The sequence below is a fragment of the Ursus arctos genome, unplaced genomic scaffold (genome assembly GCF_023065955.2).
Source record: "Ursus arctos isolate Adak ecotype North America unplaced genomic scaffold, UrsArc2.0 scaffold_37, whole genome shotgun sequence".
In the NCBI taxonomy this organism is placed as follows: Eukaryota; Metazoa; Chordata; class Mammalia; order Carnivora; family Ursidae; genus Ursus; species Ursus arctos.
This window is the reverse complement of record NW_026623053.1, coordinates 18,154,729-18,180,612: the sequence shown is the minus strand read 5'-3', so window position 1 is coordinate 18,180,612 and position 25,884 is coordinate 18,154,729. Positions and strand designations below refer to the sequence as shown.

General features: G+C 37.1%; 1 protein-coding gene across 1 annotated transcript in view; it reads right to left on the bottom strand.

Moving 5' to 3' along the window:
* The window catches only part of TTC6 (tetratricopeptide repeat domain 6), a 190,640-nt gene that overhangs the window by 6,110 nt on the left and 158,646 nt on the right, over positions 1-25,884 (bottom strand). Inside the window, exons 27-30 of the mRNA XM_057306418.1 lie at positions 20,917-20,990; positions 6,932-7,142; positions 4,050-4,202; positions 3,025-3,195 (exon numbers count right to left, since the gene is read on the bottom strand). Coding sequence (XP_057162401.1) covers positions 3,025-3,195; positions 4,050-4,202; positions 6,932-7,142; positions 20,917-20,990 — 609 coding nt within the window. The remainder of the gene's footprint in view (positions 1-3,024; positions 3,196-4,049; positions 4,203-6,931; positions 7,143-20,916; positions 20,991-25,884) is intronic.

Here is a 25,884-nt window from a genome sequence, read left to right as displayed (position 1 = left end):
CTGTGGCTTATCACCCTGCTTCCCATAAGAATCTCTGCTACTAGTCAAGGAAAAAATCTATCTCATCCAAACGTGAGTAACACAAAAGTAATTTGCCTGCCCTCGTTGTAAAAACAAGGATGAAAAAAAATAGCTTAATTTTTGGAAAGATAATAAAAACTCACCAGATAAAAAGGTATTGCTACAACGCAGATAAAAATTATAACATGACATTTCAAAATGAACTAGAAAAAAATTGCTAAGGGAGCAATTGAATTTAAGAAAAAATAAATCAGAAATGAAGGATCTCAGAAATGAGGTGGCCACGAAGGTATGACATGGGAATGAGATGAAACTAAAAAAAAAAAAAAAAAAAAAAAAATTTTTTTTTAAAGAAACCTGATCTATAAGGTCCACAGGGGATAACAGAGATTTCAGAGAACAAGGAAAGATTTAGGAGACAGATGTGAAAAAGGCAAAGAAAATGAAACAAAAGCGAAGAAATAAAAAACATGAGAAAAAATAATTGGTATATAGAAGTCAAGGGGCATCTTATATATAATAGTTGGCATTCATTCCCAATGAAGAGAATAATGAAACAAAAAACTTTTTACACTGAATTCAACAAAACTTTTCTGAAATCTACATACTGAAAATGCACACTGTGTATTTTAAAACTGACTCCAAATGGTCAACTCTGAGACGTACCTTGGCAAAACTTTTTACTTAAAAATCTTTGGTGATCTTGACCAAAAGAAGTCACCGATAAAAGAATGAAAATCAGGTTTGCATCAAAAAGATCATTTTTGACACCAACATACAACACCAGAAAATAGTGAAACAACGCGTAAGACACTCAAGGAAAGAAAAAGTGAGTCAGAATTTTAAACCCAGACAAGCTGCCTTAAGTTGTAAACGCTTCAGGCAAACAGCTATGAACATTAAAAAAATTCAAGGAATATTGTTCTCATGAGCCCTTTCTCAGGACTCTGCTAGAAGACCAATTGCAGGCAACTAAGAAATGAGTGGTCGGGAGGGAAACTTTGGCAAAAAGCCTGGTGATGAGAACTAAATATACTTAACTGGAAAACTAAGACTAAAACGTGAAATAAGGGTAACAAAACAGTATGCAAATATTAAGCCCTTTGGCAGTGGAGGAATAATGCAACTCACAGCAAAATGGGAGACTAGAGACAGAGTGGAAGGCTAGCACCAGCTGACACTGTAAGCGTACATACATTTAAGAATAAAAACATAGATATTTTCTTAAAAAGAGAACACTATTAACTAAAATCAACAAATGGATAAGAGGGAGGAGTAAGGGAAGAAGAGATTAAATGGTAATTTTATTGTTGTTCGTAATAGAGAAACTAAAGAAATAAGAAACGAAGAGTATAAAGGTATTTTTATAAAGGTAATCACTAAAGCAAAACTGTAAACCTTCCTAAATATCAGAAAACCTTTGAAAATAATTTAATAAAGTGGACCACAGAATAAAATATATCAAATACATCTATGCAGGAAATATGACATTAAATAACAGAACTAAGATCAGCCATACCAAAATTTGTTGTTATTATTATTATTATTATTAAAAGCTAAGTATTTTCAAGTTGCCATCTAAAGCAAAATCTAACGCTATGCTGTATAAAAGAAACACGAACCTGAAATAAAGGATTCTGAACACTGAAAATAAAGGGAAGGACAAAGGAATACCAGGCAAAAGCAAACCAAATGAAATCAGAGGTTACAGCCTTCATATCAGATAAAAGTGAATTTATTCCAAAGAGCATTTTAAAGAAACAAAGGGCATTTGAAATGCATTCACGATGCATATGTAATGTGTATGAATATCTGTACATAAAATAATAATGTGGCAGCAATTTTCATGAAGCAGAAATTACAAGAGATGTAAAGAAAACTACAGAGGGCACACCGATTTTAAGACACTTAGACCTTTCTCACTCCAAAATAAACCAAATGAAAAACAAGTGTGGATATGGTCTAAATTAAAAAATATAACTTATAAGGTAGATCTTATATGGATATTTTTAACTCTATTATCCTTATAGTAGAAACTCTTTTTCAAAAAGGCCCCTGGAGTATCTTTTTTTTTTACGTTGGCATATATAAGACCATACTAAAACTCGATAAACTCCAAAATTAGAAAATATAAAGCCCTTCCACCTGGATATTTTAAGTGTCCTATTAATTTATTCTTCAGTCAAGGGGGAAATAACATTTCAGGTGTAACATTTTAGGAAAACGTAAAACATTTAGGAAAAAGTAAAGAACATTTACAGACTGAAATACATAGGGTACCGCTAGAAGCAGTACTTAGGGAAACGGCCTAACCTTGACAACTCATCAGTGTTAAGTTAAAGGGTGTCAATAAAGGAAGTAAACTTCTGACTCAAGCATAGACAACAAGATAAGTTGAAGGTAAAGAACAAAAGAGTGAATATAAATAAAAAGTTAAGGTTGAGTTTGAATTGTGTAAGTGCGTTACAGTTCAAATAAAATAAATTCAAAATATAAAAAATATCATCTAATAACCCAACACTTTCATTTCAGACGTCCTGAAGAGATTAAGATGTTATAAAACCAGAACTGATATCCTTATCTCCTCATTCCCAGTCAAATGCTCATGTGACTGAAATTTAGGAAAGGTAGCAAGATGAGTTAGATAATCACATCAATGAAAAAGAGTCTTGAAGCAAGTCTGTGATTTGTCTGAGTGGGGGCAGAGAGAGGATTCTAGGCCAGAAGCTGGCAATAATGGACAGCAAGGCAATGGCCCACACTTGGGGAAAGTCCAGAACACTGTTTACTGGACGAGCGTTGAATGGTTGATGATAATGAGGAGAATAAATCCATAGAGATGTGGACTTGTAATAAATAATTACAAACATTCTTATGAAAGAGAACTTTCGTAAAAAGAGCTAATGAATGATGAGCCTGCGATGTAAGGATTGCGTTTTGAAATTATATATAACAAAGAAAGCATTTAGTGTCAGAAAGAAAATGTTCAGGAAAATGCATTACCTGGGAAAACTGCCTGTGGTGAAAATAGATATTTCCTGCATTAAAGTAAGCCAGTGAATACGTGGGGTTTAGAGAAATTGCTGCTTGATAGTCTTTCATTGCATTCTGTTGTTGACCCATAAACTCATGAATCACACCACGATTTGTTAAGAATTCTGCTGTAGTATTGATCTGCAATATAATAGTATGAGTACTTAGCATCTGGGAACAGTATTTGTCTCCAATTTCATGTCTGTAAAAATGAATGTTATGAAATCTACTTATGGGAAACGAGTAATTTTATAGTGCAGGTGAAACCCCATTAGAGCAAATATTTTGAGAAAGGACTCAGTATGAAGTTGATTCGGTGTCAACCCTTGGTTGATTTGGTTGCAATAAAACAAATAATCTTAGTGCTTTACTCAGTTCCTTTCCAAAGGACAGACCCGGTGAGCAGGAAGCTTATCTGTTTGACTCCGTTACACCGGAAAATAAATTAAATAGTTAACTTGCTTATTTGTACTAGGTAGTAGCAATTATCTTTCAATGCTTTCCTTTTTTCGCATCTCAAAGATTACAAAATCTGCCTGTTTCTACAGAAACAGAATCCAAAAACTAGAAGAAAAGAAGATTTTCTGTCACTGTATACAAAACCCGAGGTTTTTATTTGCAATTTCACTACAGAAGAATCTGGGGATTTGTATTGTTCTTTCTTTAGTTCCTTTGAACTCATAACATTATTTTATGTTTTACATTCATTTTTTTATGACAAAATAATATTGATGTCCCATGAAACTATAAATTGCATTTACTGAGAGAAATCAACATTTATCGTAAGTTTGTATTTTGGATTTTAAATGTACTTAGGTTATAAAATTGGCGAGCCATAGAAACTCTTTACTCTAGGAAGCTCCTGGGAGAAAAAAAAAATACAAATATTATTTTCCCTACAAATTACTTTAAACAGTTACAGACAAGTTACATGACCCTATTCATTAATGGTGTTAACTGATGCTAATGATAATATCATCGAAGTGGATTTTTACCTTTATGGCAGCATTAATGTCTTGAATTGCAGCAAAATTATCACCCATCTGAAGACAGACCACAGCTCTTCCTTCATAGGCTAAGTAGCATTTTGGATCCACTTCTATGGCAATGGTAAAGTGATTCCACGCTTTCTGGAATTTTCCTTGGGCCTAAAAAAAAATTTTGTTTACATGAAGTAGGAAATTGTCCAAAACATGACAAATGTTTATGGTTCTAACTTAATCAGATAAAGCCTTCAGTAAGGGTAAATTTATATTGTGCTAAATCTAACCTATTTTAAACAAGGAAGTAGATTGTACTCTAAGTGCATTCAATTGACTAAATTACCTCTGAGTATTTATGCTAACATCTTAATTAATTAAAATAAATCCAATTGTCAGTCATCTCTTATGCCAACCTTGGGCAACATAAAATCATGGTCACCAATGCTTCCGACAAGCATCACCACAAAGTTTACACTGAACTCCACACCCACAGGCAGAGATTGTCTTTATTGCCTGGCGCTGAATCTCCAGTTATACATAATACACATATAACGAACACAATAAAATAAATGTGTTGAATAAATAAGAGAACAAACTAATGGTGTGAAACCTATTTCGATAAATTGCACCAGTATCTGGAATTTTAGGGTCACTATACATATTCCATGGAAAATGCATTCAAATCTACCAAGTTTCTGTTTATAAAACTGTTTATAAAACTTAGCACCAACTGGAAAACAAGAAAAAAGTTAGGCGAGGGGCGCTATTAATTGAAAGGTATCTGCGTATTTCCTAGAGAAGACCAATTAGCAACTAAATACCTCATCAGTGTAAGGTAGTGAGTTGAGTAATCCACTGAGTCCAGAGTCTGTCCTTTATTTGCATAGGCTAAAAATCCAACTTACCAGAATCTCAGAAGCTGAGAAGCTGACTCACATTAACCAAATTGAGCCCAGTGACTCTTGCGTTAAACTAATAAGATAGCTACACACTGTTCTTTAACTGGCAATTCTTCTCCATCTGGGCAAATTCTGTGAAAATCAACACTGTCCTAACAAATTCATTGGAGAAACTAGGAATATAAGAATATTAAGCTGCAAACAGCCTCACAATGCGATATCTGTCATCTGTTCCTGAAATCTGATTCGGCTAACCGCGATATTGCAGTGCAAGGCACTTAGTAGGGAAATCTGGACGTATTTGTTGAACAAATGGTTACTCTTTCCCCTGGGCAGAATTTGGATGAACCTCTCTAACTCTCTATTCTCAGTCCTTTCTTTCCTGACTCAATCCTTCTTCCTACTGATGTGTTTCTCAATCTTCTTTCAGGTTGATACACACCAAGTGAGATCTAAACAAAAATCTGATGCCATCGGTTTGGTTAATTATATTAACATTTGTAACTGGCCTGCAAGGCCTTCATCTCCAGTCATTTTCCAGTTCTCTAGCCTGTCCTACAACACTCACTTCTTGTCATAACACTCCATCCACTTGGGCCCTCTGTCCCTTTCACAAGACTTTCTAATGGGTTGTTCCCTGTGTCCTAGCCCAACTCTTAACTCTGACTGATTACTAGTCTTTCACACTCAATTTAAATGTTAATTTCTCAAAAAGTCCTTTCTTACGCCTTGAACAAATCTAGGTTTCCTTGTTATAAGTTGTCCTAAAATCCATCCTTTTCCTTTGTTTCACGAGTATAATTAAATAACTACTCATATGATTGTTTGATACTCATCTCTCTACTAGGTAGTAAACTCGATAAGAAGAACCAAGTATATTTGGTTCACTGCTGTATCCCTAGGCCTAGAGCTGTTCTTGTCCTATATCAGGGGCTCAGTAAAATGCCTATTGAATGCAATGAATGATGATGTTAACACATTTCACTGGATTGCAGTCAGCTCTTGCCACTTTGGGAGTCATCTGGTCTCTGCAAGTTAACTTTGTAAATTTCTACTGTGATCCAATGATGGCTAATTTTATGTTTAAGTCTCAGAGGGCAATCTTATATCCCTTATTAATGGGTTCTTGGGCATACCTCACTATAACCACCAACCCTAACAATCACCTCCAATATTATTAATATTATTAGATCAGCCATACTCATTTTCAAACCTTAAAAAATCAACTTTAATTGCAGATTAACAAGAATTTCTGCAGATTATGATAATTTGAACACATTTTTTGCCCATTGTCTAAAATTTTGAATATTAAAAAAAAAGAATTTAAAATCACTCAGTTCCTCTTCATGGAAAATATAGCACACTTAGCACTTTATTCCAAGAATGTCACTACATATTTTATTAGGCAAATAGGTTGGTGAGTGCATGCGTCAGGTCAGAGTGTTCCAGAAATCACTCAGAGACCTGCTTGGTAACAGACAGATTAACACTCTCCCATTTTGGAAGATGACCTAAATCCCTATACAGTGGTTGTCTGACCCACTGCATGGCTAAAGTCCACTTCAAAACTTTCATACAGTGTTTATTCTGTGTAGCTTGTCATTAATTCAACAGGACAATACCTATGGGGCCCAAGTATCAGTTAGTGAAACAAATGTTAGTCACATTCTTATGTGAAACTCATCAGGCAAATTTCAAAAGTTGTCTGTAAGTGTGGGGGTAAAGTAAGGCGGGGTATAGGCATTAAGGAAGCTCAGGTTCAAAGGGTCCACATCTCACTAGCACACCAGGTCCCTGGGTGTGGTCCCCAGGCAGGCTCCCTGTAACTAACAAACCCTGGCGGAAGCTCTGCTCTGGATACTGATAGTAAGGAAAAGGTAAAATGTACATGACCAAAAAATAACATAAATCCCAACCACCAGTAAAGGGCCAAATATATTCTTTTCTGGTCCAAAAGGTGCTTTTATGGGTTAAAACGTTGTTATATAACGTTACCTGCAAATTATAGCCTAGGCTAATTCTGGCTTTCATATATGTTGGATTAATGTGCAATGCTTTCAGAAAGTCCTTCTGTGCTTGTTCAGTGGCTTTCTCGTGGCCATATTCCATGTAAGAATTTCCCCGTCCAACATAAGCATCCAGAAAACAGGGATTAATTTTAAGAGCCCAGGTGAAGAAATCAACGGCTTCTTCAAACTCCTTATTTCTGAAAATAAATGAAAATATTGATCCTTCCTAGTGAATTTTCGAAGTGCTTTTCTAGATATAATTTATTCATGAAGATTTGCACTAACCCTTATAAAAAAAACTTTTCATTTTAATTATCCATCATAGGAAGTTAAGTTCATATAACCTAAGAAAGTCTGACAGGGTCTTTGAAGATTTTGGTGAAAGGAAAGAGAAAGGTAAGAGCCATTTTCACAACAGAATATGTTGGGATGATTTAGAGTTCTTTTTTCACAACAACAAATGTCTGAATGGCATTCCTGAACTTGTTTTTAACAGCTATCAGTGGCCAATACAGAAAAACATATGCTGTTATTGATGCAATACACTATTTAAATCAGATTAAAATAATTTATTTATGTATTTAATATTTTCTCATACAATGAAAGGAACACATTTTTATTACACGGGAGGCCTTACTTCAGAGCTTTTATAAAGGCAAACACTTTTTGTGGACACCAGGAAAGGAGAAAAGAAAAAAGGTCAAATGCATTTGATTTATTAACTTGTGAATAGATGTGACCAAGTGATAACTCTATCTCTCATCCTTAATCATTCTCTTGTGGTGGGGTGAGGGCTAGAGAATGAATCAGATATTTGTTTATGGGCAGAGACAGTCACTTTTCCATTTCATATGCATATCTAATAATTACATTCAGTCTCAACTGACAGGGAGAACATCGAGGATTTTTTAAAAAAACTAGAATGAGGGAGCTAACGTTGAGTAACTGCTTACTTACCAGGTACTGTGCTAAATGCTTTACCGATGCTACGTCACTCAATCCGTCCGGCAATTCCTAAGCTGGTTATAATTTTCTACATTTTATAGATTAAAAGAGAATGGCTCAGAGAAGTTTGCGCCTAGTAAATAACATTGTAAATGGAGTGGTGAGGCTCATTGGTGTACGCAGCTAGGATTCAGACTCAGGTAAACCCTAACTCCAGACTGGATACTTTTCACTCAGTCATCTCTACCTCACCTTCTTCACCCCTACCCTACCTACAGTTGACGCACAAGATGTGATATCACAACAGCGTAGGCAGAAGGAAGCCGTGACGCTCAGACCTAAACCTGAATGTGCAAATTAATACTAATTTTTCAAAGTCGTTATGAGAAACAAATGAGCACATGTGAAAATTATTAAGCAAAGAAATGCTCAATAAATATTATCATCTTCCTCTCATCCTCTTCATTGTTTCTCAAAAAAGTTTCCAAAATTTAACAAGATGCATCACTACTTCGCTAATTTTTCCTTTATAAGACACATGGAACCGAGGGAAACTATTCTAGGGACTGTCAACTCCTAGTGTTTCCCAAACTTCAGCACCTCCTTGGTGACAGGTGCCCTATGTCCTACCTGCACTATCATTTACTGGATATTTTTCTTTAAGTCAAATCACTGTTTTACTTAACTTGATTTATTTCAAAAGACAACTTAGTTTCAATCCCATAAACAGAAAATTAATATTTCATGCCATAAACATAAACAACTTTTGGAGCTGGATACTACCGTAGCCTGCAGGAAACTGAACCTGAGGGCTAGGCCATCTATTACAAAATGCTGGAAAGATGGGAAAGTCTAACTTTTAGCTGAGACTTTCTCCTTGATGTATTCAGAAGGTTTGAGAAAGAATTCAGTTTGAAATGGAAAAGCACTTCATTTTCTCACAATGTGATTCAATATTTTTTAATGCCTGTCTAAGCCATGAAGAATAATTGAGGTTCTTAAGATATTTACTCCATGTTTTGGCAAACACTACCCAAAACTGGAGCATCGAGTGTTCTGCCAGAAGACCGTAAACGAATCCGCGGTGAAATACCAGGAAACTTGGCTTCTAATAATTCAGACAGGCAAAAAGTGAACATTCACATATACGAGTCGGTTGTATCTACTGAGTTCTCTGTGGGTTGTTACTAAGAAAATACAGGTTTACTTCCCTCGGTAGCTTACAGTGAAATTGTGCTTCTCTCCTGGCACTATTGGAGAGGTGAGAGTTCGCTAAATAAGGGTAACAATGCTTGAGGTTGTGTTCTGTTTACACAGATCTTTTCCTCTGTGCCTCTCAGTCCCCTTCACCTACTTTGCCCATTCCCCACTCCTGTCTTCGCTGGCCACCACCAGTCTGTTCCTTGTATTTATGAGCCTTTTTCTGTTTTTGTTTGCTCATTTGTCTTGTTTTTCAATTTCCACATTTAAATGAAATCATACAGTATTTGCCTTTCTCCATCTGACCTATTGCACTTAGCATAATACCCTCTAAGTGCAAATGGCAAGATCGCATTCTTTTTTATGGCTGAGTAATTCCATTGTGTGCATGCGTGTGTGTGTGTGTGTGTGTGTGTGTGTGTGTACCGTATCTTTATACATTCATCTACCCAAGGGCATTTGTGTTACTTTCATATCTTGGCTATTACAAATAATGCCTCAATAAACATAGGGTTGCATAGATCTTTTCAAATTAGTGTTTTTGTTTTCTTTAGGTAAAATAATGGAATTACTGCACCATACGGTATTTCTATTTTTTTTTTTAAAGATTTTATTTATTTGGGGGCGCCTGGGTGGCACAGCGGTTAAGCATCTGCCTTCGGCTCAGGGCGTGATCCTGACGTTATGGGATCGAGCCCCACATCAGGCTCCTCTGCTATGAGCCTGCTTCTTCCTCTCCCACTCCTCCTGCTTGTGTTCCCTCTCTCGCTGGCTGTCTCTCTCTCTGTCAAATAAATAAAATCCTTTTTTTTGTTGAATAAATAAATAAAATCTTAAAAAAAAAAGATTTTATTTATTTGACAGAGAGAGAGACAGCCAGCGAGAGAGGGAACATAGGCAGGGGGAGTGGGAGAGGAAGAAGCAGGCTCCCACCAGAGGAGCCTGATGTGGGGCTCAATCCCAGGACGCTGGGATCACGCCCTGAGCCAAAGGCAGACGCTTAACGACTGAGCCACCCAGGTGCCCCGGTATTTCTATTTTTAATTTTTTAAGGAAACTCCTTAATGTTTTCCACACCGGTTGCACCAATTTACAGTCTCAACAGTGCACCACAAAGGTTCCCTTTTCTCCACATCCTCACCAACACTTGTTATTTCTTGTCTTTTTGGTACTAGCTCTTCTGACTGGTGTGAGGTGCTATCTCCTTGTGGTTTTGCTTTGTATTTCCCTGATGATCAGTGATGTCAAGCAGCTTTTCATCTCCCTGTTGCCATTTGTATGTTATCTTTGGAAACGTCTATACAGTTTCTCTGCCCATTTTAATCCAATTATTTGGGGGGTTTCGTGTTGAGTTGTATAAATTATTTATATATTTGGGATATTAACCCCTTATCAGATATATCATTTGCAAATATCTTCTCCTGTTCAATAGGTTGCCTTTTCTTTTTGTTCATGGTTTCCTTAGCTGTGCAAGACTTTTTATTTTGGTGTAGTCCCAATAGTTTGTTTTTGCTTTTGTTTCCCTTGCCTGAGGAGACATACCCAAAAAAGTGTTGCTAAGGCTTGAGTCCAGCAGATTACTGCCTATGTTTTCTTTTGGGACTTTCATGGTTTCAGGTCTCACATTTAGGTTTTAATCCATTTTGAGTTCCTTTTTGTGTATGTGTAAGAACATGGTCCAGTTTCATCCTTCTGCATGTAGCTGTCTAGTTCTTCCAACAGCATTTATGAGGATCTGTCTCAAAAAGAGACTGCCTTTTCCCCCATTGTATATTCTTGCCTCTTTTGTGGTAGATTAATTGATCATACAAACATGAGTTTCTTTCTGGGTTCTCTATCCTGTTCCATTGATCTACGTGTCTATTTCTGTGTTAGTACCATACTGTTTTGATCACTACAGCTTTGTAGTATAGTTTGAAATCTGGGATTGTGATACCTCCAGCTTTGTTCCTCTTTCTCAAGATTGCTTTGGATAACAAATTCTTTATCAAGAATAATTAGACAGTAGTAATTCTGTATAAAATGCATTTAGTTAATAGGTTGTTGTGCTCATTATTTCTATCTCTGGGTAGCAACAAACTATTTACTTATGGTGCATACCCATCGTGATTATGTAAACTGAAATTTCCACAACAATCTCAGTTCTCTCGTAGTTTTCTTATATATCATTGAAATGCTTCTAGTATTTTGACATCCATTTGCACCATACACACTGCCCCAGTCATACCCAGAAGGAAATTAAAAATCCTTTGTGAGGACATACACCAATATATGGCTTATAAAATACAATCTCACCTTTAATATAAATTAACCAATTTTAAAAGAAAAAATGAGGCAATAAATTGAAGCTATTTTTCTATATCTATCTAGTTATCATCACTAAAGTTTTTTTTTGTTTTTTGTTTCTTTTAGTTAGTTAACATTCAGTGCAATATTGGTTTCTGGAGTAGAATTCAGTGGTTCCTCACTTACATACAACACCCAGTGCTCATCATAACAAGTGCTCTATAATACCCACCACCCATCTAGCCCATCCTTCACCCACTTCCCTCCATCAAGCCTCACTTTGTTCTCTATCATTGAGAGTCTCTTATGGTTTGTTTCCCTCTTTCCTTTTTTTTTCCCCTTCCCATTTGGTCATCTGTTTTGTTTCTTAAATTCCACATATGAGTGACAGCATGTGGTATTTGTCTTTCTGACTGATTTTGTTTAGCATAATACACTCTAGCTCCATACACGTTGTGCAAATGGCAAGATTTCATCTTTTTGATGGCTGAGTAATATTCCATTATATATATATATACCACCTCTTCTTTATCCACTCATCAGACGCTGGACAAATGGACTCTTTCCATAGTTTAGCAATTGTTGATAATGCTGCTATAAACACTGGGGTTTATGCCTTTGAATCTGTATTTTTGTATCCTTTGGGTAAATACCTAGTAGTGTAATTGCTGGGTCATAGGGTAGTTCTATTTTAACTTTTTGAGGAACCTCCATACTGTTTTCCAGACTGGCTGCAGCAGTTTGCATTCCCACCAACAGTGTAAGAGGGTTCCCCTTTCTCTGCATTCTTGTCAACATCTATTGTTTCATGAGTTATTTTTAGCCATCCTGACAGGTGTGATGTGGTATTTCATCGTGGTTTTGATTTGCATTTCCCTGATGAAGAGTGATGTTGAGCATCTTCTCATGTGTCTGTTAGCCACAAGGATGTCTTCTTTGGAAAAGTGTCTATTCATGTCTTCTGCCCATTTCTTAACTGGATTATTTGTATTTTGGGTGTTGAGGTTGATAAGTTCTTTATAGATTTTGGATACTAACCTTTTATCAGATATGTCATTTGCAAATATCTTCTCCCATTCCATAGGCTGCCTTTAGTTTCGTTGACTGTTTCCTTTGCTGTGCAGAAGCTTTTTATTGATGAAGTCCCAACAGTTCATTTTTGTTTTTTTGTTTCCCTGGCCTCCAGTGACATGTCTAGTAAGAAGTTGCTATGGCCAAGGTCAGAAAGGTTTCTGCCTGTGTTCTACTCTAGCATTTTGATGGATTCTTGTTTCATATTTAGGTCTTTCCTCCATTTTGAATTTATTTTTGTATACGTTATAAGAAACTGGTCCAGTTTCATTCTTCTGCATGTGACTGTCCAGTTTTCCCAATACCATTTGTTGAAGAGACTGTCTTTTCTCCACCGGATATTTTTACCTGCTTTGTGCAAGATTAGTTGACCAAATCGTTGTGGGACCATTTCTGGGTTATCTATTTTGTTCCATTGATCTATGTGTCTGTTTTTGTGCCAGGACCATACTCTCTTGATGACTATAGCTTTGTAATACAGCTTGAAATCAGGAATTGTGATGATTCCAGTTTTTTCTTTTTCAGAATTGCTTTGGCTATTCAGAGTCTTTTGTGGTTCCATACAAATTTTAGGATTGTTTGTTCTAGCTCTGTGAAAAACGCTCGTGGTATTTTGATAGGGATTGCATTAAATGTGTAGATTGCTTTGGATAGTATAGACATTTTAACAATGTTTGTTCTTCCGATCCATGAGCATGGAACGCTTTCTCATTTCTTTGTGTCCTCTTCAATTTCTTTCAGAAGTGTTTTTATGGTTTTCAGAGTATAAATCTTTTATCTCTTTAGTTAGGTTTATTCCTAGGTATCATTGCTTTTGTACAGTCACGAATGGGATCAATTCCTTGCCTTCTTTTTCTGCTGCTTCATTTTTGGTGTACAGAAATGCAACTGATTTCTGTGCATTGATTTTATATCCTGCAACTTTGCTGAATTCATGTATGAGTTCTAGCAATTTTGGGGTGGAATCTTTTGGGTTTCCCACATAAAATATCACATCATCTGTGAAGAGTGAAAGTTTGACTTCTTCTTTGCCAATTTGAATGCCTTGTATTTCTTTTTGTTGTCTGATTGCTGAGGCTAGGACTTCTAGCACTATGGCGAACAGCAGTGGTGAGAGTGGGCATCTCTGTCATGTTCCTGATCTAAGGGGGAAAGCTCTCAGCTTTTCCCCATTGAGAATGACATTCGCTGTGGCTTTTTATAGATGGCTTTTATGATATTGAGGTATGTTCCCTCTATCCCTACACTGTGGAGAGTTTTAATCAAGAGAGGATGCTGTATTTTGTCAAATGCTTTTTCTGCATCAATTGAGAGGATCATATGGTTCTTGTCCTTTCTTTTATTAATGTGATGTATCACGTTGACTGATTTGCGAATGTTGAACCACACTTACAACCCAGGAATAAATCCCACTTGATCATGGTGAATAATCCTCTTCTTGTACTGTTGGATCCTATTGGTTAATATCTTGGTGAGTAAATTTTGGCATCCATGTTCATCAGGGATATTGGTCTGTAATTCTCCTTTATGATGGGGTCTTTGTCTGGTTTTGGGATAAAGGTAATTCTGGTCTCACAGGATGAGTTTGGAAGTTTTCCTTCCATTTCTATTTTTTGAAACAGCTTCAGAAGAATAGGTATTAACTCTTCTTTAAATGTTTGGTAGAAGTCCCCTGGGAAGCCATCTGGCCCTGGACTTTTGTTTCTTGGGAGGTTTTTGATACCGCTTCAATTTCCTTGCTGGTTATGGGTCTGTTCAGATTTTTTATTTCTTTCTGTTTCAGTTTTCGTAGTTTGTTAAGTTTCCAAGACTGCATCCATTTCTTCCAGATTGCCTATTTTGTTTGCATAGTTGTTCATAATATGTCCTCAAAATTGTTTGTATTTCCTTGGTGTTGGTCATGATCTCTCCTCTTTTATTCATGATTTTATTAATTTGGGTCCTTTCTCATTTCTTTTTGATAAGTCTGGGTAGGAGTTTATCGATCTTATTAATTCTTTCAAAGAACCAACTTCTAGTCTCATTGATCTACTGTTCTTCTGGTTTCTATTTGATTGATTTCTGCTCTAATCTGTATTATTTCTCTTCTTCTGCTTGGTTTAGGCTTTATTTATTGTTCTTTCTCCAGCTCCTTTAGGTGTAAGGTTAGCTTGTGTACTTGAGATTTTTCTAATTTTTTGAGAAAGGCTTATATTGCAATATACTTCCCTCTTGGGATGTCTGGGTGGCTCAGTCAGTTAAGCATCTGCCTAAGGCCAGGTCACAATCCTAGGGTCCTGGGATCAAGTCCCGCATCAGGCTCTTTGCTCAGTGCAGAGCCTGCTTCTTCCTCTGCCTGCCACTCCCCTTGCTTGTACTCTCTCTGAAAAATAAATAAAGTCTTTAAAAAATACACACACACACACACACACACACACACACACTTCTCTCTTAGGATTGCCTTTGCTCTATCCCAATCCAGGAAAGGACACAAACATCATGTTTTGAACAGTTGTGTTTCATTTTCATTACTTTCCATGAATTTTTTTAATTCTTTAATTTCCTGGCTGACCCATTCATTCTTAGTAGGATGTTCTTTAACTTCCATGTGTTTGAGTTCCTTCCAAATTTCCTCTTTGATTGAGTTCAAGTTTCAAAGCATTATGGTCTGAAAATATGCATAGTATGATCTTGATATTTTTGTACTTGTTTAGGGCTGATTTGTGACCCAGTATGTGATCTATTCTGCAGAATGTTCCGTGTGCACTCAATGTTCTGAATATATCTGTTAAGTCCATCCAGTCCAGTGTGTCATTCAAAGCTGTTGCTTCCTTGTTGATTTTCTGGTTAGATGATCTGTCCATTGCTGTAAGTGGGATGTTAAACCCCTCTACTATTATTGTATTATTATCAATGAGTTTCTTTATGTTAATTATTAACTGATTTATATATTTGGGTGCTCCCAAGTTGGGGGCGTAAATATTTACAATTATTAGATCTTCTTGTTGGATAGACTCCTTAACTTGTTATAGGCTTTGTTTGAAAATCGAGTTTGTCTGATATAGTTCATCTGTTTTAAATCTAGTTTGTCTGCTTTCTTTTGATGCCCATTAGCATGAGAGATGGTTCTCCATCCCCTCACTTTCAATCTGCAGGTGTCTTTAGGTCTAAAATGAGTCTCTTGTAGGCAGCATATAGATGGATCTTGTTTTTTTATCCATTCTGATACCCTATGTCTTTTGATTGGAGCATTTAGTCCATTTACATTCCAAGTGATTACTGAAAGATATGAATTTAGTGCCATTGTGTTACCTATAGATTGGTATTTCTGGTGATGTTCTCTGGTCCTTTCTAGTCTTTGTTGCTTTTGGTCTTTTTTTTTCTCCACTCAAAGAGTCTCCCTTAAAATTTCTTTCAGGGCTGGTTTAGTAGTCACAAATCCCTTTAGTTTTTGTTTGTCTGGGAAACTCTTTATCTCTCTTCTATTCTGAATGACAGCCTTGCTGGGTAAAGAATTCTTGGCTGCCTATTCTTTCCATTCAGCACATTGAATATTTCCTGCAATTATCTTCTGGCCTGCCAAGTTTCTGTGGACAGGTCTCCTGTGAGCCTGATCTGTCTTACCTTGTTGGTTAAGGGCTTTTTTTGTTTTGTTTTGTTTTTTTCCCTTGCTGCTTCAGGATTCTTTCCTTGTCTGTGTATTTTGTGAATTTCACTGTGATATGCCTTGGCAATGGCTGGCTTTTTTTTAATTTAATGGGAGCTCTCTGTGCTTCTTGGATTTTGATGTTTGTGTCCTTCCCCAGATAAGAAAGTTTTTAGCTATAATTTATTCAAATAAACCTTCTGCCCCACTTTCTCTCCATCTTCTGGAATTCCTATGATATGAATATTATTAAGTCTTAATGATTCACTGAGTTCCCTAAGTCTACTTTCGTAATCCATTACTTTTCTTTCCCTCTTCTTTTCAGTTTCATTATTTTCTAAAATTTTATCTTCTATATCACTGATTTGTTCCTCTGCTTCATCCATCCTCATGTTTGTGGCTTCCATTTGTGTTTGCACCTCGGTTATAGCATTTTAAATTTTGGCCTGACTAGATTTTAGTTCTTTTATCTCTGCAGTAAGGGATTCTCTGTGTCTTCTATGCTTTTTTTCAAGTCCAGATAGTATCCTTATAATTGTTGTTTTAAGTTCTAGTTCAGAGATATTACTTATATCTGTATTGATTACATCCCTGGCTTTGAGTTCTACTTTCTCTTCTTTCTTTTGGGGTGAATTTCTCCACCTCATCATTTTGTCCAGGAAAAAAAAAAAAAAAAAAAGCCTAGACCCTGGGTGTGTTTTGGTCTGCTTGTAAGAATTCAGATCCCAAAATACAAAAAAAAAAAAAAAAAAAAGAAAAGAAAAAGAAAAAGAAAAGAAAAGAAACAAAAAGTAAAACATATATAATAAATAGAAATAACATTTTTTAGAAGTTAATAATAAAAAACTTAAAAAGGAACTGAAAAAATAAAACAAATGAGAAAATAATAAAAGAATAAAGAATAAAAGTAAAAAAGAAGTTAGATCCTATTTCCTCTAGAGCTGAAGCTTTGTAGCACTCTAGGATCAGTAGATTTTGTGCCAGCCGGTTGTTTGTGCCAGTCTCCTGGGGGAGGGGCCTGTTGCACTGATTCTCAGGCTCACTTGTTTCAGTGAAAATGCGCCTCCAGGCCACAGGGGCGTGGGACTTGGTGTAAGCACCTCCAGCCTCCTCTGGGTGGCACTGTTTTGATCCCTGAAGGCTTATAGTGCTGATGGGCAGGATGAGTAGGGCAGCGCCCTGCTCTTTAGCCTCCAAGCAGAAATTATGCACCCCCTTCTCTTCAGCGAGCCCTCACAGAAAAGCAATCCATCACCCCTCTGGCGTCCCCAGTTTCTCTCAGAACCCTGCATTAATGCTGCCTGTGTCCAAGCTTCCCCACTTCTATGCCTGGGAACAGTGCAGCACGTTGGAGCCACCCATTCTTGCAACGCAGGGGATCCTCAGACCACACTTTCAGTCCTGGGATTCCGCCCCACTTTGCCACCTGAACACCTTTAAGCCAGGCATATCCTCCATGGCAGCGGACTACTAAAAGTTCAGATTTTGTGTTCCATGGCTTCTAATACTTTGTGGTAGCCTCCGTAAGCAGGCTCCTTCCCCACCAATGTATCCACAGCTATATCTTCCCCAAGTCAACTCCACGGGTAGGAGTACCTTCCAAAGGTGATCACTTTTCTACTTGTAGACTTGCAGTTTTTGTTTTCGCAGACCTCTGATTGATTTTTTGGGTGTTCGGAATGACTTGATAAATATCTAGCTGTGTTCAAGGGACAAGACAAACTTAGGGTCCCCCTACTCCTCTGCCATCCTAACTCCTCTACCAGCACTAAAGTTTAATGAGCATCTAATCCATTCAGACTAAGTAAATAATTATTAAACCTTAAAGTTAGAAAGAGACATTGAAAGACACCTAGCAACCTCTTCAAAGCTGACAATGACTAAAAATCAAGTCCAGAGGAGGTGACATTGCCAAAACCAGAGACTTCCCAGGCCCCATACAAATAGAAAAAAAAAAAAGAAGAAGAAGAAAAGGAAAGAAAGAGATACCACTATAGAAATAGCAATCCCATTTTTTTGAATATGTATATATCACACAATATCCTAGATTGAAGCTCTTGTTAAATAATCACATGGCAGTTAAACAACAGAAGAATGTGGTAAAGTATCTATATCAGGATACATATTCAGCAAGACATAAATTGTTAAGCATCAATTACAAATATAAAAGTATATTAAATTTGTTTTTCTGAAATTAAATGTTTTTATAAATCTAAAATAATATGATCACTGAGGAAGGTGCCTGATTTTCATTACAGTGTCCAGAACTATGGACCCTGTGCTGAGTGTGCAGACGAGGCCACAGACACAAAGGCCCACTACATTTTCCAAATTAATCACATACGTGACCAGATGTGCCCTACTGAGTTGTACAAATAAATCATAAATACACCCCAAAACTAAAGAATGTGGCTTGCAGAGTCAAAGATTCAAAAATATTTTATGCAAATATAAGAATAGTAAAATAGATGTTCTGGGATAAAAAGTGGATAGGACATGTAACTGAGTAAATCAGGCTCTCCCTCTGTGGCTTTTTTTTTTTTTTTTCTAATCTGAAGGTGGCTTTCTCAAAGAGATCTAAAAATTAACTCTACCATAACACTCTTAGTGACCAAATTGGACAACAAGTAGGATATTCAGCCTAAGGAATGTTGTCTCCTAGCAACCGCAAGAGTGAGAGCCAGAGATACACAAAGGCATACTTCAAAAGTCTGCAGCCCCATGAGTTCAAAGATCAAAGTCCTAAAATTTAAAGATTTACTCCTTTTTTTTTTAATTTTTCCAAATGGGAAAATTTTTACTTTCCCCACTATAAGACATCAATAATGAATCTCAGTACTTAGAAACTAAGCTGCTGTGGTATAAGTATGTTATAGCTTACCTTGAAAAGCAAAAATACTTTTCCTGAAATAAATATAACCGATCACTAAACATGCCTTATTGCTAAATTCAGTAAAACTCAAAACACATGGAATTGGGACTGTGAGTTATCAGGGCTTTACTGTTGATTTAAATTCTACTTTTATTAAAGGACAATAGAGATTCCAGTCGGCTGATGAAAGTTGGGTTATTTGGAATTGCAAAGCAGTATCAGCTTAAGGAGGCTCCGCCATATAGACCCAGTGATTACATTTCATAAAAGAGATCAGCAACTGACACAGAGAGAACTTTACTGTCTCTAATAGTTGCTAAACATAGGAATGAGGTTGAGAGAAATTTTGCTGTCTTTTTTTTTTTAATTTTAAGAGAATACAATGACCTCAAACATTCACTCACCCACCAAAACAAACACGTCAGTCATCATTATTCCATCTCTTTTTCCTAAAGAGATGAATTGTACAAGGTTCCTGGATTAACATAGACAACAGTGTGACTATGTTTTGCTTTCTATATAAAATTAGATGTCTGAGACCCGTTTAGGCTTTTTACCTCAATGACACTTTTCACAAGTACCAGTTATTATATCACTATGTTCATAAAATAAAAAGTCTCTCGTTGGAAAATGTAGCTGTACTATATACGTCCTAAAGGGGGAAAAAAGAATGCTGATTTCCTAAATAATTCAAACTATGTTCTATTCTCTAAATTGGATATTTATACAGGCTAGCCTACATAATTTATGAACATCCAAATTTCTCCTCCAATTAATTGCTGTTGTTTCATGAAAAATAATGCTGTAAACTATTACTTAATCAAACATATCTTATCCTACCTTAAAATCTTCATGTGCTGAATCTCTATGCTTTTAAAAGCAAAATGACCAGAAATTAATTTTTAGTATTTTTTTTATTTTAATGATTTTTTATTATATTATGTTAGTCACCATACAGTACATCCCTGGTTTCCGATGTAAGGCTCGATGATTCATTAGTTGCGTATAACACCCAGTGCACCATGCAATACGTGCCCTCCTTACTACCCATCACCAGTCTATACCATTCCCCCACCCCCCTCCCCTCTGAGGCCCTCAGTTTGTTTCTCATAGTCCATAGTCTCTCATGCTTCATTCCCCCTTCTGCAGAAATTAATTTTTAGATGCCAAATGTATATATAGAAATGTAAACACTACAGTTAACAAAATCTACCTACTCTAATATTATCTGAGTAAATTTTAAACTGATTGTCATCTGTATTTGAGCCTATTGCTTTCTCCCCTTTTATAACTTACTTTTATTTTTCTTTAAGTGTGGAGCCCAACAGAGGGCTCGAACCCACAATCCTGAGATCAAGACCTAAGCTGAGATCAAGAGTCAGGATGCTTAACTGAATGAACCACCCAGGTGTCCCAATACTTATTTTTATAATAACCCCAGAAACAGGTAATAATGTTTTAAGTAATATGTTTCTTGTAGATTTTATTGTACTTTGTGGATATTTACCGGTATTGTTGTAATTAGTTCTATATTTAGAACTATGTTTTCTAAATGCAAAATTTTCTTGAAAATATATTGTTTTGAAATCACTCTCTCTTCCAGGAAACAGGTTTTTTAAAAGTTAGCTCCATTTTATGAACAAAATTAATTAACTTAATTTTGTTCTTAGCTATTTCAAGCTATGCATGATTTTATTTTGTATATTACCAAGGTCCTTTCCAGTAAATGGGCTTGTATCAGATGGGTACCCCAATGCCATGATGCAGGTATTTTCTTAAAGAGTTGGCTTAATCATTTATTGTAATGACACATTCAGGTATGCCCCCCACTTCTTTACAGGGAATCTTTGTGTCTCTCCCCGTGTTTGTACTGTTAGTTCCACAACATTTCCTTCTGTGTCTTCTATTCTTCTGTCATTATAAATAGGATGGTTCTACCTGCTCTCACATCAACATAAATTGCACTCCTTACCTGTGATGGCACATGGCAGTGGCTTGACAAAGGCTCACATTAGTCTTGCTTATCAGTGCAGCTTGTTTAAAATCCTGAAACAGTTTTATAGGTTTTTGTTAATTTTGCAGTATTACCTTTTGCGCTTTCTTAAACTTCCTTCTAACTTTGATTCTACCACGAATATACTTAACACAAGCATTAAAATATACATCTTCCTAAAACTTAATTTTTCCTTTTGGTATCACAGCTAGTGAGAGTGGATGGAGCAGAGGAAGCCCATAACTGAAAACTCACTCAGAATCTTACGTTACTGGTCTCCACTTTTCTTGTGGCTTTTCCCTGCTCTCTGTAATGAGATATTTCATTTGCTCTCATTTTATTGTTTTTTCCCCAGTGCATACCATCAGAGACTTCCCCATCTAGATAGAAATGGAAATTCACTTGAAGAGAAGCTTTGGCAATACAGGTCTATAGGACAACGGGCACATAGGCCCAGGGAAAGTGTGTAACTGGGCCTTCTGTGTGGATATGCTAAGGCTGCTCCTACCTGTGGAATCCACACTGCTGGGAAGACGTGTATTGTTTTGTCCAGGGATCCTAGAAGCCTCTGAGAGGGAGCAATGTAAATTCTAACCCCAAGATTTTGACTTAGAGAAGTCAGCTAGGATAGACCTGCATGGCCCAGGGGAAGAGGTTGTCAAGAGAATTACACGAGCTAAGCCTGCAAAAGGTCCCGAACTTTTGGCCCTAATGCTCACTGGCCTCTCTTAGGCACTGGAGAGGAGTTAACCATAATAGATGGTCTCGCTATCCTTCTCCTTCTCCCTTCCCCTTTCCTTCTCTTTTCCCCTCTTTCTTCCACAAACTTCCCAGACTCTGCCACAGGGAGGAAGCTGGCTGTCTTGCGGGGATAGAATGAGTTTTCTGCAAATACTGGGGTGGAAGAGGGAGCAGTAGGGTCAAATGAGCACTCTGGGATCCTACTGGGGGAGGAAGGTATTAGTTACGTAGACCAATCTGTGAAAGTGGACTCCCCATTTTATATTTTGATATTAAGTGGAAATATTTGGGAGAATATTTGGGATCGAGTCTTAAGCAGAAAATAAGAAAGTTATTGTCTACTCAAATATAATCTAATCAGATATGCTGCCAATTAACTCCCCTAAAGGGATTGTTTTGCTAAAAGAGAGGCAAATTTACAAGTGTGAGATTTGTTACAAACATTCTTATTAATTTGAGGAGTTGTGGGGAATGACCACAAACTTAAAAGCCTGAGAATACCAAGTTTCATTTTGTAATCAGATACAATTTACAAATGTCAACTTGACTTTATATACATAACCATTGTTATGCTACATGGTAATCAGGCATTAATTATCAGCAATAGACATAAATGATGACTGTTGGCATTACTTAGAATAAAGCTGGGGGCGCCTGGGTGGCTCAGTCGTTAAGTGCCTGCCTTCGGCTCAGGGTGTGATCCCGGCGTTCTGGGATCGAGCCCCACATCAGGCTCCTCCGCTGGGAGCCTGCTTCTTCCTCTCCCACTCCCCCTGCTTGTGTTCCCTCCCTCGCTGGCTGTCTCTCTCTGTCAAATAAATGAATAAAATCTTAAAAAAAAAAAAAAAAGAATAAAGCTAACAGAATTTTTATGATTTTTCTTGTCCGCACGAATCTTTTCTCTAATACGGAGATCATAAATTATAAACCACACAAAGCCACTCATCTACAAAGCGAAATCCCAACTCCCATCTCCTCCACTGATGAGTTTATTTGTAAAGACCTTCACCCACACTGTCTCACTTTCTGTGTCAGAGCGTGGACTCTCGCCTTTATTCCTTCCTATCTCCTCTGAAAACGTGCTCCATCATAATCCTGCTGCTTTCTGTATCTTTAAGCCTTGGCTCACTGCCCTGCCTAATGTGCCTCCTCTCAGTCTTCCCTCCCGGAAAACTACGTATGGCCTTCTCATTCTACTTCTTGTCACTACCAATCTCCTCGAACGCATGGTCACCACTCACAGCGGCCATGTCGCCATATCCCCTCAACTCATTATTCTTGTTTAATAAGGCCAATTTTGTTTTGTAACTTGTAAACTGCCTCTAAAGGCATTTGTTGTTTATTGATTTTTATTCTTGTCAAAGTAACCTTTATTATACAATGCAGAGGGTCTAATAAAACTAGAAAATGTACCCCCCCACTTCCCCTCTTGCTCCCCCTCTCCTTACCCAAGTCTACTCCCTAAAGACAATTGTTTTGACAGCTTGCTGGGTTTTGTCCTGCTATTTACCTTCACATTTCTAAATAACATGAGTATTGTATCATGTTTAACTTCCGAAACTGGATAATATTTAGCTGTCTTACACCACTCCATGCACCTCCCCTTCTGCCACCATCCCATATACCTACAGCAATGCACTTGTTTGTTTTAGTCTCTGTTTCACTTCCCTCAAGTGTAGGATCCTTGGCTACCCATTTATTTTTAAGTTTGAGGTATTAAAATCTTGAGTGATAGTTTTGGGTGCCCTGAACAGCTCTTCTCCACTATCTTTAACTTTGTGGCATTACATCTTTTTTATTCCTTTATTGTTTTCCTGGTAGGTTTTCAAGAGGACAAAGAGATAAACAAATGTTCTCAATCCAGCCAGCTTAACCATTAACTTCCTAAACAATGCCAGCCTAAATGCTGCATTCTACTTCCTGGTCAACGTGTTCCTATGAAGGTAGGACATATAACTTCCAATTAACTAGTAGGTTTTCAGTATTTGTCCTACTTAACCACACTATTTATCAGTCACTCCCACGAAAAATTTTTCCCTAGGCAGGTTTTAAGACACTGCTTTCTCTTGGTTTTTTACCTAGCGCTCTTATTGTTAAGTCTTAGATTCTTTCACTGGTTCTTCCTCAACCTGCATCTTTTTTTTAATTTAATGTTTCAAATTAATATTTTTTTTACTTTACATTGAGGAAAAAATCGTTAACTTTTAATTAGTGTTTGCAGGGCATGCTTTTTTCCCAGCCTTTACTTTGACCTATCTATGTCATTATATTTAAAGTATGTTTCCTACAACCAGAATACAGCTAGGGCTTTTTTTAAAGATTTATTTATTTATTTATTTATTTATTTATTTATTTGAGAGAGAGAGAGAGAGGTGGGGAGAGGCAGAGGGAGAGGGAGAGAGAGTCTTAAGCAGAACATGGAGCCTGACTCAGGGCTCAATTTCCACAACCCTGAGATCAAGACCTGAGCTGAAATCGAGTCAGACACTTCACTGTGCCAGTCAGGTGCCCCTATAGTCAGGGCTTTTAAAAAATTCCAATCTGACATCTTCATTATTTTAATTGGTATATTTTGACCATTTCTATTTAATGTAACTACTGATACAGTTAGATTTAGGTCTAAATTTTATTTTTTGTTTTCTGCTGGTTTCCTCTATTTTCTGTTCCTTTGTTTTCCTTTCCAGACATATTTTGAGTTATTTTAATTTTTTTTAAAAATTCCATTTTAATCAATCTATGGTCTTTTTGACTAAGGAGGCCACATTTGGGCAGAAATCTGAAAGGAAAGGAGGGTATGAACCATACACAGATCAGTGGGAAGAGTGTTGTATGCTTAGGGAATAGCTTGTATGAGGACTCTGAGGCAGGAAGGGAGTCTGGCATTTCCAAGGAATAGCAAAAGTCCAGAGTGGACTGACCTGAGTGAAGAAAAAAAGAATATCTGACAACGAGTCAGATCAGCGGACAACAGTCAGAACATGTGGGGTCTTGGCTGGCCATAGTCAAGAATTCAGATATTAGGGGCGCCTGGGTGGCACAGCGGTTGAGCGTCTGCCTTCGGCTCAGGGCGTGATCCCGGCGATCTGGGATCGAGCCCCACATCAGGCTCTTCCGCTATGAGCCTGCTTCTTCCTCTCCCACTCCCCCTGCTTGTGTTCCCTCTCTCGCTGGTTGTCTCTATCTCTGTCAAATAAATAAATAAAATCTTTAAAAAAAAAAAAAAAGAATTCAGATATTATATTAAATGTTATGGGAAGCCAATGGAAAGTTTTGAGCAAAGGAATAACTCGATCTTCTCTATGTTTTTAAGAGGTTTCTCTGGCTGCTGTGTAAAGCACAGCATGCAGAGGAACAAGAGCAAAAGCAGAGAAGCCAGTTAAGAAGTTATTACACTACTCCAGGGGAGAGATGGTTGAGCCTGAATTAGGAGGTCAGCAGTGGCAAAAATGAGAAGTGATGAATTCCAAATATGCTTTGATGGTAAAGTTGACTGGACTTGCTGATGAGTTAGATGTGGGGTAAAGAAAGGGAAGGGTTAATAATGATTCCCACCAGACCATGAGCTCCTCAAGGACTGGAACTCTGTCTTAATGATCTCCATGACTTTACTGCCAATGCAGGTTACTTGCCTTGTGAGAAAGAACATGGGATTTGGAATCGAGAAAGATCTGAGTTCAAATCTTGCCCCAGTACTTCCTAGCTGAAAGATTTTATTAAGTACTAAATGGTATTCACTTGTTAGATAACACAGGCCCTGTATTTAATTCTCCAACAGCTGAGGTCTTTTGCTCCCAACCCCCGTTTTCCTCACTTGTTCCACCCCAACACTGTAGCCCAGAGTTCTATAGCTCACTTGCCTACTCCAAACAAAGAAGTTCTTTAGCTTCTCCTACCTGAGGGAATTCGGAATGGTATAACTCAAAACCAAGACCTAGAGGAGTTCAACTCCTGAAATTACATTTCATCATAGTATAAATTGCCTAGAATAAGATTTCCCAGACACTTCCTTAATAATAAGTATTTCTGTGGGGGCAAAATCTCAAAAGATAACTCCAGGGCACAGAAAAATAATACAAGCCATCTCTAAAGGTGAAAATATTAGGGAACACTCATTGCACAGTATTCTGTTGTCATTCCTCAGAAACACAAAAACAAAACTACCATTATTTAACTGCAAACTTCAAATTGCTATTTGATTTTTGCCTC